Source organism: Cololabis saira, chromosome 2 (assembly GCF_033807715.1).
Source record: "Cololabis saira isolate AMF1-May2022 chromosome 2, fColSai1.1, whole genome shotgun sequence".
NCBI classification, from domain to species: Eukaryota; Metazoa; Chordata; class Actinopteri; order Beloniformes; family Belonidae; genus Cololabis; species Cololabis saira.
In genome coordinates this window covers 52,420,586-52,435,067 of record NC_084588.1, presented here as the reverse complement: position 1 = coordinate 52,435,067, position 14,482 = coordinate 52,420,586, and the positions used below count along the sequence as shown (strand labels likewise).

The window sequence follows — 14,482 nt, the reverse complement described above, 5'->3', positions numbered from 1 at the left end:
CGAGCCGTACGTCTGAACGTCTCTGCAGCAACACGAACACGGCGGGGACGGCTGAGCAGCACGTTCAGCATCACAGCACTCAGACATGTGAAAGCAGACAGGAAATAAACACGTTTGTAGATGCAGAGTGACGTGCTGGCTGAGTTTGAGCTGTGACCCAGAATCCAGCAGGTGAGGCAGCTCGCTGCTGCCCCAGACGCCTCTGTGGCGCTGCACAGTCCTGCACGGTGCGGCCCGCCAGGAGCTTTTATGTGGCCCCTGGTCATATTTAAAAAAGGGGGGGGGGGTAGTGTTGTCCCGATCGATCGGCCGCCCAATCACGGCATTTTCAAAACATCGGTATCGGCCAAAAAAGTATCAGGACAAACCTAGTTATTAAGGTTTTTAATATTAAATCGTTTTATATATCGTTGCATTTAACTTCACTTCTGGCCGGAGGTTTGCACAATGCATGGTTTCAAAATGAACTTGCATTTAAAATAATATATCTTTATCTGAATATTATATTTAACATTCACAATTACTAAATCTGGAGACAATTAATACATAATTCATATGTAAACTAGACCGATATATTCTCCTGCTCATTCCTGAGCACAAATGTATTATATATACATAAATCTTCGTCTTTGAGTGGAAAATACATTTTGAAAACCCCCCAAATTTTTCCGCCTGCGCGCTTTGTGCGCGCACGCAGATGTGGCCCCCTGAATAATCTAGTTGAAGATCCCTGTTCTAGTGGAAAAGCTGCATAAACCTCACGTCCTCTTTCACGATGCTGAAGCTCACTCCTCTCCTCCTCTCCTCCTCCTCTCCTCCTCTCCTCCTCCTCTCCTCCTCTCCCCCTCCTCTCTTCCTCTCCTCCTCTCCCCCCAGACCCCCAGCAGGTCTCCGAGCCCCCCCTGGACGGAGAGATCTTCTTCTGCTGAGCGGCGGCTCCGGCGTCGGACCCTCCACTTCCTTCCCCCCCCAGAGGAACGCCGCGCCGCCGCCGCGCCGCCAGGGGGCCGGTGTTTCCCTCCACGTACGGAGCAGAGCCGCCTGCAGTACCGGGACTCACCACCAGCTCCAGTTCACCTTTCACCTGCAGGAAAAGCTACAGACAGGGGTTTCCTTGTATTTTGAAGTGAAAAACCACTGCTTTTAGTGTTGAGGAAGAAGACTCTAGTAGGGATTCTGTTGGGATTCACTCGCGCTCTCTTCTGGACCTGCTCGGTCCCAAACCCCGTCGCTCAAATCTCTCCAGTTTCAGGAATCTGCCAGCTCAGCGGCAACATGTGGCTTCAGCGCCGGCCCCAGCGTCAGCTCTGAGACGGGGATGACAGGAAACCCGTGTGAGGAGCAGATGTGACCACGCCCCCCCCGCCCCCCCCCGGCCCCCCCGGCCCCCTCGCCGTCGGACCACGAGGGAACCGCCGCCTGATTGGTTCAGAAATCCTCGATGATGGATCGACGCCATCAGTCCTGATTCCTGATGGGGTTTAAATTTATTCAAATCATGGATGTCTCTGTTTCCTCCGAGACCCGTTCCCTCTGTGCCTAACTTTTAACGGCTCCGGTCACACGAGTGTGAACCCGAGCCCCGATCTCTGCGTTTTTATCCCGCCGGCGTTCACGTCTTCACCCCAGCAAAACGGATTTCCTTTGCTGTTTGTTTTTAATTGCATGTAACCCTGCGAGCTGCAGCTGCTGTCCCGGCGTCCAGCTCCTCCTCCTCGCCCCCTTCCCTCCGTCGACGTGCACAGCCGACGGTTTTAAGAAGTACGGCAGGTCGTGAACCCGGGCCGAGTCTCCGAGCATTTCACGTCCTCATCGCTGCTGGAACTGGCACTTTGTTCCTGCGACACGGAAACTTTAAGTCTGTGAGATTTCAGTTAGAATCTGCTCTTTTTTCTTTCTTTTCTTTCTTTTTTTTATTATGAAGAACAATAATCCAAAGAGAACGACGGAGTATTAGGGCCAAACTAAGACCAAAAAAATAAAATTGGAAATTACGAGAATAAAGTCATAATAGAATAAAGTCGTAATATTATGAGAATAAAGTTGTAATATTATGAGAATAAAGTCGTAATATTATGAGAATAAAGTTGTAATATTATTAGAATATAATTTATGAGAACTCTAAAAGGAAGAGCATCTTCTCTCTGTGTTAAAATGAGGAATATTGAGCATCTTGTGAAGTTATATTTATATATTTATAATATATTTAGTATTACGACTTTATTCTCAAAATATTACGACTTTATTCTCGTAATTTTACGACTTTATTCTCAAAATATTACGACTTTATTCTCAAAATATTACGACTTTATTCTCAAAATATTACGACTTTATTCTCAAAATATTACGACTTTATTCTCAAAATATTACGACTTTATTCTCAAAATATTACAACTTTATTCTCATATTATTATGACTTTATTCTCGTAATTTCCATTTTTTTTGTCTTAGTTTGGCCCTAATACTCCGTCGTAAAAGAGACCTGATGTTCAAGTACGTGAAAGATGCCGGCATGTTTGAAATGAAGAAGGTTTTTTGTCGTTATTGAGCGTTTCCAGCGGGACTCGTAGGTCTCGTAGTTTGGGCCTGTTTTAGGCCCGAGGACCCGACGTGAGGGTCGCCCCCCCGGACCCCCCCCACCCCGGCCTGCTGGACAGGCGGGGGGGGGGTTAAAAAAACACAGAAAATGAATGAAGCTGAAAAAATGATTTCTCTTCCCCCCTCTCTCCACGCAGAAGCGTCTCCGCGTCGTCTCCGCTGCCTCTCGTCTCATGTCTAAGTGCTTGTTTGTTAAAACTCTCCGACTGCGTCGAGGCTTTGACTTCATGTCTTCATGTCCGGGCCGGGTTGTTATAAATATAGAGTGTCTTGTAAGAGGCTTACGGGGCCGGCCAATTAGCTGCTTCATGTCTTTTGTTTATGGCTTTGGTGTAATCCCTTCAAAGAAACGGAGAAGAATGGGCTCTTCCCCTCCCTCTTTCTCTCCCTCTCTTCTCTCTCCGGTGTTTTGGGTGTCCGTGTGTTTTGACCACTAGGGAGCGCTGCGCCTGTAACCCACCCAGCTCTGGAACCAGTCCTCCTCCTCCTCCTCCTCCTCCTCCTCCTCCTCCTCCTCCTCCTCCTCCTCCTCCTCCTCCTCCTCCTCCTCCTCCTCCTCCTCCTCCTCCTCCTCTTCCTCTCCGTCTCCAGGTCCCCGCTGGGAAAGGTGGACGTGTTTCCCGGCAGGTCAGAGGTCAGAGTGATGAGCGCAGACTCTCTCTCTCTCTTTTTCTCTCATCTGTAAAGACTGAAGGAACAGACGCGTCGCCGGGTCGTAGTCGGTTAAAACGGCGACAGCTGTAACGCGTCAGGTCCCCGTAGCCTTATCTCTTATCTCTCCTGAAATGCACTAGAGTAGACGAGCAGCAGCAGCGTGGGGGGGGGGGGCTGCTGTACCGCGGTACACACTTATCATCCTCAACTATGTAAAGAAATAAAAGGGCAAACGTGTAAATATGATTTATGTATAAAACAAATCAAATGTAAAAAAAAAATAAAATAAACATAAATGGTTTGATTTGTGATTTATTTCAGCATTTTGTAAGATTGTTTTATTTATGTATGATGCTCGCCCTCAGGGGGGCGGACGGTGTAAAGGCATATTTCTCACAATTAAACAAGAAAAAAGGAACAAAGTTGTGAGTTTGTGGTTTGTTCGTCACTCGTCATCGTCGTGTTCGTCTGTTCATTTACTTAAAGATCAACAGGATTCTTTAAGGGTCTTTAAATGTGCTGGCCGAGACTCAAAGACTCAAACTAACGACAGAATTAAAAAGCTTGGTTCGGTCAACTTTCACACATTTTTACACCATTTTCGCCTAAATGATATTTTATCCCTGTGTCATCTAGGAACAAGAGAGACAAAATACAAAAACTGGAATACTCACAGGACCATAAGGATTCAGGAAATGTATAATATACCCCTATTATATTGTTGTTGCAGGTCATTGTGAGCCTTAAACTAGAAGAGCATCTTTAGGCTCCTATGAAACTATAACAGCCACTAATGTCACAAACTGGTCTTTATCTGCAAATACACGACATAAAGGAAATAACAATGAGATAAAGAACCAGCTTAGTTTTATAAACAACATTATAAACATAACAATATTGTAAACAAAATTAACATAGTTATTAATGGGAATATGTCAATATCTGATTATAGTTAGGCTCTCAAGTTCTGTGTGTACTTAAGATAGTGTCAGAGGTGTCTTCAGTATTCACGTTCATTACTCAGGTAGAAGTATAGATACTAGAGTTTAAAAATACTCCTGTAGAAGTTGAAGTATCAACTCAAGTTTTTTACTCAAGTAAAAGTATAAAAGTACTGGTTTCAAAACTACTTAAAGTGTAAAAGTAAAAGTAATGTAAGGGGGAAAAAAGCCATTAAGGACAAAAGCCATTGAAAATGAATGTATCTTAGTATAATGTAAATATATTAAAGAAGCATATATGTGTACTATTGAGCATTAACATGTGTTAATATAAATATATTAAAGAAGCATATATGTGTACTATTGAGCATTAACATGTGTTAATATAAATATATTAAAGAAGCATATATGTGTACTATTGAGCATTAACATGTGTTTCAGAGAGCAGGATATATGATGAATAGTTACCTATAAGTATTGTAATGGTGCAAAAAGTCAAACTTCATGTTCATGTTATCATTTATCCTAACCTTTATTGGAATGTACATCCAAGTTTAGTTGCAGGAATCTGAGGGAACGGATGTAAGAACAAAACTGGACAAGAACATCTGAAACAACCACAACCAAATTCACTCTATCCGGATGGAGCAATTTAACTGGATAGTTTTTATTAAAGGCCCAAATGAAATAGAGTAACGAGGCTGTTTTTAAAATGTAAGGAGTAAAAAGTACAGATAATTGTATGAAAATGTAAGGAGTAAAAGTAAAAAGTCGTCTGAAAAATAATTACTCCAGTGAAGTATAGATAACCAAAATTTTCTACTTACACACTGACACCTCTGGTTAGTTTTAAGAAGGTTAACAAAGTACAGAATTATCACATAATGTCACTCAAACTATGATCCAGCTACCACTCAGGAAGGTTATCAGACCAGAATATCATCTATAGACATGGACCTTTTCAAAAATCATAAGTAAGTTTGGTCACCTTGAGTGGTGCTGACAAGTGAAATGTTGGGCTCTGGCCCCCGGACTACCGGTGGCCCCTGGACTACTGTAATCTGACCACACAATGATTGGCAGCTCGACATCTGACCAATCAGAAGGCTGCGCGTGCGCGTGCAGGCCGGCTCTTGCAGAAGGTGAGAGTTCAACATGTCGTCCAAAAGACTTCACAAATCAGGAGCAAGAGAAGAAAAGGTAAAAAAAAAAAACGTGTGCTTCACTGGAAGGTGGGTTTGTTGTTGAAATAAAACTTTGTGGCACAAACACTTGAGCTGCCGCTCATTAGATCTGCATCTCTGTCTGGACTGGAGGATTGTGTTTCTCCAGCGGCCCTGATGAACATTTATTGAACGCCTCGTTAACGCCCTCTGCATTCTCCTCTGTTGGAAAACGATGGTAAAATGACCAGTTGGTCGTATACAAGCTACACATTTTAGCCAATATATAATATATTGTCTATAGTTTTATATCAATTTATGTTAAGATGTTTGACCTCATTGATGACTTTGCATCCAGAAAATATAGACATGTGTACATTTAGTCCTGATTTCAGACCAGCTGGACCTGGTTTCAGGTTTGTGTAGTTTGAGATGGTGGAAGTAACTTTCTTTTGATGAGGCTATTTGTGGCTCGGATTTGTTTATTTATTTCAATTTTAAGTTTTTAATTTAATATATTTTTCATTATTTCAGGTTGATTTTTTTTATTCAATGTTTAATTTAGGTTAAAGTTTTCAAGTTAATATTGTATTCATTTATTTCACGTAGATTTTTTCAATTTAATATTTAAGGTTTAATTTTTATTTTTTTTATTTTACTCATCCAGTCAAACTACTGTATCTATACTAACAGTACATTTGTTATTGATAAATGTTGTCAAGTTAAATGGCATGTTATTATACGATAACTGGTCTCTCGTTATCGAGGACGTAGAAGATGCCTTCATATTTGGATTTATGATAGCAGGATTTCTCCTGATTATCCTCATGATTGGAGGTGGGGGATTCCTGATGTATCGACAAACGCGTAAGTAGTCGGCAGCCGTTCTGGCTCTTTCAGAGCTGCCGGACGTGGCAGAAAGATCAAGCAAAGCGATCAACGCTCTGACTTTTACGTTTGGGGAGCAGGGCCGCAGGCTGGATGCGATTCTCGAACAGAACCGCAGGCTGGCGGGGGTCTTTGAGCTCATTAACAAGATTGATAACAACCTGGAGAAGTTGGGAGCTCAGCTTGGCCGGAATTGATCACAATTCGTCTGATTGGAGTCGCCGCTGATGAACCAGAGACTGAAGGCAGACGGAAAATTACTGAGGCTGCCTGTTTTTGCAATATAATTGTTGATTCTATAATCTGGCCTTGACAGGGCGGTCTTAGGCCGATCGCTCTTGGTCACAATCTTCCTGGTGGAATGTAAACAAGGTGACTCTGCCCCCACTAAACCTCCTCCTCTCCCACGAACACCTGCGGATCCCAGTCTCAGAACTGTACCGAGCCGCCTGATAACATCAAGGACATTTGGCTGAGAGCAGCTCTGGGCGAAGTTCACGGACGGACTCATCGCACACACACACACGCACCCCCCCCCAATCTTCAACGCCCTGTCTGGCTCCCCTCTTCGAGCGCCCTCACTTGGATGAACTGTGCCGGGACCCCCCGCCCACCCCCTCACCGCCCCGACTTGCCCACCCCCCATACCCACAAGCTATGATGTTATTTTGTTGTGTGTATGTTACTTTTCTGTGCTGAGGTGTTTTTTTGCACCTTGACACTAGGTCAGGGGTCGGCAACCCAAAATGTTTTAGAGTCATATTGGACCAAAAACACAAAAAACAGATGTCTATGAATGAAAAGTCTTGTATCAGCCTTAGAATGAAGGAACACATGCTGCATGTTTCTATATTAGTTAGAACTGGGGGAAGATTTTTCTTTTCATTATGCACTTAGAGAAAAAAGTTGAAATGTCGAGAAAAAATTTAAAATTTTGAGAAAAAAGTCAAAATGTCAAGATTAATGTTGAAGTACAATCTCGGGAAAAAAGTTGAAATGTAAAAAGTCGAAATGTCGAGAAAAAAGTCAAAATTTTGAGAAAAAAGTCGAAATGTTGAGATTAAAAAGGAAAGGAAAAAGGAAGAATAAAATAATTAAAAAAATAAAATAAAAGAAAGAAAAAAAAAGGTCCAACATTTTTGAAAAAGCTCCAGGAGCCTCTAGGGCGGCACTAAAGAGCCGCATGCAGCTCTGGAGCCACGGGTTACCGACCCCTGCACTAGGTATTAATACACAGTGTGAAGATGCCTTTTTTTCCCTCCTCCTCCATCTCAGTGTCATCCTTCCTCTAAAAAAATGGCGTCCGTATTAGTGGTGCCATCGGTGTGAACCGGAGTCAAGTTCTCTCGTCTGATTTATGTCTGACTTGGCAATAAAGTTTTTTCTGATTCTGATTCTGATCATTTTTTTTACCTATGATACATTCGGGATGGGGAGAGGTGTGTGTGTGTGTGGGGGGGGGTTATATATGATGGACGGATAGACCGATGCTTCAAATGTATATTTAACAAGATCTGCGGCTTCCAGATGTAACAGAATATTAATGCTGCTAAAATCTGGGGTTTAAAAAGTAAAACGGATTGGAGACGTGCACCGGTGGAAGACTGCAGATCATTTACCCTGATGAGAAACTATCGTTTCTCTGATGACTGCAGGACGATGAAGAGCAGCTGCGTAGTTACGGCCCGTCGTCAGGGCTTCATGGACTTCAGTCTGCTGAATAACGGAAACTTAGCAAATCTGAAAAACGAGCCGCACGGCTCCGAGGGAAACGCTGAACTGTGTGGAAGTTTCAGCAGAACCCGCTGGTTTGCTGCTGGGAGGTGAGCAGAGAAACGTCCGACTGCTCGGAGGACGTTGGATTTCTCACGTCCTTCCTCATCCCCCTCACGACATGAGTGAGATTCCATCTCGGCTCCGACGCACTCATTTCCTAATCTCTCCTTTCTTCTGGGTGGGTTTAGATGTGCCGAGCGAGTGACTGATGTGATTCTGTTTGAGTGGAGCACCTTCATCTGTAAACACTCGGATGAATGTTCATCTGAAAAACGACAGGCACAATCAGGCCTGAGCGCAGGAGTTAACGGACAATAATATGTGGAATATCTGTCCGTCTACCTCACACACATTCTACCTGCTTTTTTTGCACTGTTTTTTTTTCTTCTGTACTACTTTTATTTCCATTGCGATTACAGGACTGTCTCAGAAAATTTGAATATTGTGACAAAGTCCTTTATTTTCTGTAATGCAGCAATATAGCAGTATCCAGCAATTCACTTTAATACAAAATAACAAAATGAACTGAATAAAATAAGTATCTTTCTCAAACAGAAACCTGTTCTTCTTAACTTAAAATTGTATAAATTAATATAAATCATTCATCATTACATTACAACTTTTGGTATTTTTTTTGTTTAAGTCCAAAAAAAGGAATGTTTTGTTGGACACAAGAATAACCACTGCCATGGTTTTGCTTTTAAATATGTTTAAAGGCATGAAAACATTAAAGTTTTCAGTTCTAACTGCATAAATTGTTTATATTTTATTACTTTATACAGGACTGTCTCAGAAAATTAGAATATTGTGATTTTCTGTAATGCAATTACAAAAACAAAAATGTCATACATTCTGGATTCATTACAAATCAACTGAAATATTGCAAGCCTTTTATTATTTTAATATTGCTGATTATGGTTTACAGCTTAAGAAAACTCAAATATCCTATCTCAAAAAATTAGAATATTGGGGAATCTTAATCTTAAACTGTAAGCCATAATCAGCAATATTAAAATAATAAAAGGTTTGCAATATTTCAGTTGATTTGTAATGAATCCAGAATGTATGACATTTTTGTTTTTTTTTCAATTGCATTACAGAAAATAAAGAACTTTATCACAATATTCTAATTTTCTGAGACAGTCCTGTATATAATGTCTATATTTCGTAATTATATACATTTTTTACTTTATTCCCCCTCCCCTGCATGTGTGTGTTGAGTTACTGCTGCTGAACAAAGTGAGTTTCCACATTGAGGGAGAAATAAAGGATTATCTTATTTTATCTTATCTGATGCAGGTTTTCCACGGGACCAGGTTAACCCGGTCCACGCTACTATTTATTAGTTTTAGTCACGTTCATTCTCCTTTTAGTCATGTCAAGTTTCAGCCGACTAAAGTCTGAGCATTTTAGTCTAGTTTTAGTCAAAGATTGTATTTAGCCAAACCCATTTTACAATTCAAACAAGGTTATCTTATTATTATATTATTGTTACCTTATAGACTCAAGAATACATTCATTCCAGATAAAGACCTGAGTTTACAACATATTGATTTTTTCCTGTGATTTTGTGGCCCGGTCCACGCTGCCCGGACCAGGTTGTCCCGGTCCACGCCGCCCAGACCGGGCCTCAACGCCGTGGTTCCCCGTCTCCTCCGGTGATGCTGCCGGAGATCTCAGGAGCGTTTCCTCCTCCTGAATAAAGAGCTTTCATCTTCCTCAGCTCCCACAAAGCACCGCTACGCCCCTGGTACCTGCGACGCCGGCGTTCCTTTCCTACCAGAACCGCAGGACTTGGGACGTCCCAGTGGATTCATCACTTTGCATTTTCTTTTTTTTACAAAAACATTTACGATACATTTCTCCAAGTCTTCTTATTTCACATCCAGTAGATTCTTCAAAGACGAAAGCCGAGCTGATAAAGACCCACCGGAGGTTCAGCAGGTTTTTATGTGTTGGAACACGACGGCGTGAATGTCCCGTCTCCTGGTTCCGCTGGAGCGGCCGGGATGTCGGTGAGACAGAAGAAAAACCAGATCGCCCGTCTCCCCACTTGTGGTTGTCATGGCGACGGGGGTGTGGAGGCGCAGAGGGGCCTCCGTTGCTGCAAAAGCCCGACGTGAGAACTGGGAGAGAGAGGAAATAAAAGCACGGCGGTGCGAATGCACCAAATTAAAAATGCCATCTTATCTGGGAGGAAGAGGAAGCCGCTCTCACGGAGGAGGCGCGAGGCTCGAGTGAGTGATGAGACGCGGTGGAGAGTTCACGCTGCATTCTCAGATTTACAAATTATCTGCCACAGATTAGATAAACTCGGCATTGTTGAGCTAATTCCTGTCACGCGATAACTGGCTAAATACGTCTAATTGTTAGTTTGAAAGCCGCTTTGAGTCGAGCGGCGATGAAACCGCCGCCGTGATCAAAGCGTCAGTAGAGCGGCCTGCTGGAACCAACTTCCAATCTGGGTTACGGAGGCTGACACCACCTCCACCTTTAAAACTAAACTTAAAACCTTTCTGTTTAGTAAAGCCTATAGTTAGTGTTTAGTAAACCTCTAGCTGGTGTTGGTAAATCTCTAGGTAGTGTAAACTCTAGTGTGTTAGAGTCGCTCCTGTAGTTTCTTGTGCTGGCCCCCCCTTCTCTTCTCTTTTTTCTCTTTTGTACATGGTGCAGCATCCTCTGCCGGTGGCGAAGAGCATCTCTGAATGCACAACACCGGATCCTGCAGCGTGGGAGTGAGGGGGGCAGGGTAACGGCCCGGGCAGGCGGGGGAGAGGTTTGTCCGTCAAGACTCCTGGCCCTGCCCCTTTTCAACCTTTCCCCGACCCTGCACCCCAACCTGGGACTTGATGATTGGGCCGGAGCTTCGGGAGCTGCGTGCTGGCCTGCTGTCCCCACCCCCGGTCATCCCGTTGCTGCTTCCACCTGCCTGCGGTGCTGTTGCCGTCCCCGACTCCCCCAGTCTGGCCTTCGGCAGGAGGGTCCCCCCTTATGATCCAGGTCCTGATCCAGGACCTAGAGTTTTTACCTGCCATTGTTTATGTAATAATTGCTCGGGGGTTTATGTTCCGGGTCGCTGGAAAGCGTCTAGAGACAACTTTTGTTGTATTAGACGCTATATAAATAAAATTGAATAGAATTGAATTGCTGTGGTGGAGGAGGAGCTCCATGTGGACGAGGATCCTGCTGCCCGGGTCCGGGGTGCAACGCCGGCAGTGGCCGAGCTAGACTTTTAACCTCGGGGGTGCCAGAGCGGGCCAGGGCTATTTCAGGGGGTCCACAGACTATGACAATTAATTAGTTTCTCGAATAATCAATTGCAAACGGAGTCTCTAAATGTTGAAATGTATATATTAAGCACAGTAGATGAGATTTGTGTGTATATTGTAATGTTCCCGGAAACATCAGCAGAGAAAAAGGCTAACACACACACACACACACACACACACACTCTACTACATCTATTCCTTGTTGGTTGCAGATTCAGGTTAAAATGTCCCCAGTGATCTTAGTGAAGAACAACAACTAAGCTTCAGCAGAGCGAGACAGCAGAGCCCTGATGTTTCTGCTGGTGCTGAGATAACAGGTGGTGCAGGTTCAGAGGTCACACACACACGTCAGCGGTTGGAGGTGCGAGTGCAGGCAGGGCTCTCCGAGGAGTCCAGTCCTCACCTGATTCTTGGATTCAGTTAAGTCTTGATAGGACCCAGATGCAGGAGACCAGGTTGCAGAAGCTCCAAAAAAGGTGATTTATTTGCCAAAAAGGAACCAAAAACGCTGCAGAGCAGGGACGACCGAAAAACACAAGCGCCTTCCAAAAACCTGACGGGAGACAAGGAGGGTGGAAACAGTACGGACCTGCAGGGAACATCAGGAGACGAGACCAGATAAACACAGAAGGCTTGACGAGACACCGGTGGAGACAATCAGGGCAGATGGGAAATCAAGACAGAACTGAGACACAAACACGGGTTTCAAAATAAAACTGGAACTAAATAACAAAACTGTGACACTTACAGCATCTGATGGTTTGGTTTGTTATCCAAGAAGCTCAAACAAAAACAGTTTGAACTGTTTGAGGGGGGTGGCGGTCCTGGGTGTCGTACCTGAGAGCAACACAGAACGAGGACACTGGATGATCAAGGGTCGGCAACGGGAAATGTTTTAGAGCCATATTGGACCAAAAACACCAAAAACAAATATGTCTGGAGCCGCAAAACATGAATAGTCTTGTATAAGCCTTAGAATGAAGAAACACATGCTGCATGTTTCTATATTAGTTAGAACTGGGGGAAGATTTTTTTTTTCATTATGCACTTCAAGAAAAAAGTCGAAATGTCGAGAAAAAAGTCAAAATGTCGAGAAAAAAGTGGAAATGTCGAGATTAATGTTGAAGTACAATCTCGAGAAAAAAGTGGAAATGTTGAGAAAAAAGTCAGGAAGGAAAGTAAAAATGAAGAAAAAAAAAGAAGAAAAAAGTGGAAAAAAAGAAAATATAAAAAAGAGGAAAAAAATGAGAAAAAAAGAGAAAAAAGAAAAAGAGGAAAAAAAGGAAAAAAAGAAGAAAAAAAGGTCAAACATTTTTGAAAAAGCTCCAGGAGCCACTAGGGCAGCTCTGAAGCCGCGGGCTGCCGACCCCCGGGATAGAGGACAGAGTTCTCGCCAGTTAGAGAGGCTACTCGGCTGTTTGCAGCAGAAACCTTTGTTCATTTTCACTTCACATCTTGAATGTGTCGTTGGACAGAAGACGCAGCTTCACCTGCATTAGTCCCCAAACCCCCCCACTCCTCATCGTTCTGCTTCAGTTCTAATGACTTCTGTCTAAACTGTCTCTCTCAGCGTCAACAGGTAGACGTGCAGGACGAGGAGGCCCCTCCACCTCCCAACGTGGGCAGGGATGTGTGTTAATTAACGAGCTGCAGAAACGCACGGCCAGTTTCCCATCACTCATGAATAAAGCCAAAAGTCCGTTGTGCCTCAACGGCTCTCTCTGACTTTATAGCAGCATCGTCTCTTTATCGAAAGCACTTATGAAATGAATGGATTCATTCAAAAGATTGATTGCTGGGATTGAGACGCAGCTCGAGCTCCAGGACCAAACGGACGGGCTTGGACTCTTATATATTTAAATATGTTACATTTGTTCCTCAGGTGGTGTTTTTCCCATCAGGTGTATTTACTGTGGTCTTTTATTGATCCATTAAAGAAGAGTTTCAAAAAATCTTAACGATGGATTTCACATCAACTCAATAACAATCCTTCAAATTAAAGTTTAGTTTCATGCAGTTTACAGGACTATCTCAGAAAATTAGAATATTGTGATAAAGTTCTTTATTTTCTGTAATGCAAAAATGTCATACATTCTGGATTCATTACAAATCAACTGAAATATTGCAAGACTTATTATTTTAATATTGCTGATCATGGCTTACAGCTTAAGAAAACTCAAATATCCTATCTCAAAAAATTAGAATATTCTGGGAATCTTAATCTTAAACTGTAAACCATAATCAGCAATATTAAAATAATAAAAAGGCTTGCAATATTTCAGTTGATTTGTAATGAATCCAGAATGTATGACATTTTTGTTTTTTTTAATTGCATTACAGAAAATTACGACGGAGTATTAGGGCCGAACTAAGACAAAAAAAAAGGAAATTTCGAGAATAAAGTCATAATATAATGAGAATAAAGTCGTAATGTTGCGAGAATAAAGTCGTAATTTATGAGAACAAAGTCGTAATATTATGAGAATATAATTCATGAGAACTTTAACAGGAAGAGCCGTCTTCTCCCTGTGTTAAAATGAGTTATATTTATATATTTATAATATATTTAATATTACAACTTTATTCTCAAAATATTACGACTTTATTCTCGTAATTTCCTTTTTTTTTTTGTCTTAGTTTGGCCCTAATACTCCATCGTAGAAAATAAAGAACATTATCACAATATTCTAATTTTCTGAGACAGTCCTGTAAGTCCATTGTCCTGCCAAGATTTTATAAACTCATTCTTTATTGTTGCTGAAAACATTAATGGTATAACCACTGGTATATGAAGCACCTGAACTGTGTCCAGACGTCGGCTGGTACACGACCAACATACCAACTCTGTAGGTTCCTCTGCTTCCTCTTATCACCGTGGCGATTATTTCAACTGATTCCTGGAAGACAGACGACCATAACGGGGAAACCTCTGAGTTAAAGAACAGCAGACTCCGACCGGCTGGTGCTTGACAGGCGCTTGGGGGGGGGGGCGTCACACTCAAGGGGTCCAGCTCTGAGTTCCTGCTCCGGTTTACATGACTGGGTTTAGATAACTGGACTCAGACCCCCCGGTCACTCCGTCTGCAGGAGACGTGACTGGAATGGGAGTGTTGGTTCCTGGAGGAGGCCGGCGAGCACTGGACTGAACGCTTCTCTTTACTGGTTAATCTCACTCTACATGCCGCTGCTGCTG

At 42.8% G+C, this 14,482-nt stretch overlaps 1 protein-coding gene across 2 annotated transcripts in view; it reads left to right on the top strand.

The window, feature by feature from the left end:
* The window catches only part of LOC133464866 (A-kinase anchor protein 13), a 164,825-nt gene extending 163,750 nt beyond the window's left edge, over positions 1 to 1,075 (top strand). For both annotated transcript variants that reach the window (XM_061747065.1, XM_061747058.1), the window contains one exon: positions 877 to 1,075. In XM_061747065.1, coding sequence (XP_061603049.1) covers positions 877 to 929 — 53 coding nt within the window. In that variant the 3' untranslated portion in view covers positions 930 to 1,075. The remainder of the gene's footprint in view (positions 1 to 876) is intronic.
* Positions 1,076 to 14,482: the final 13,407 nt, after the last annotated feature.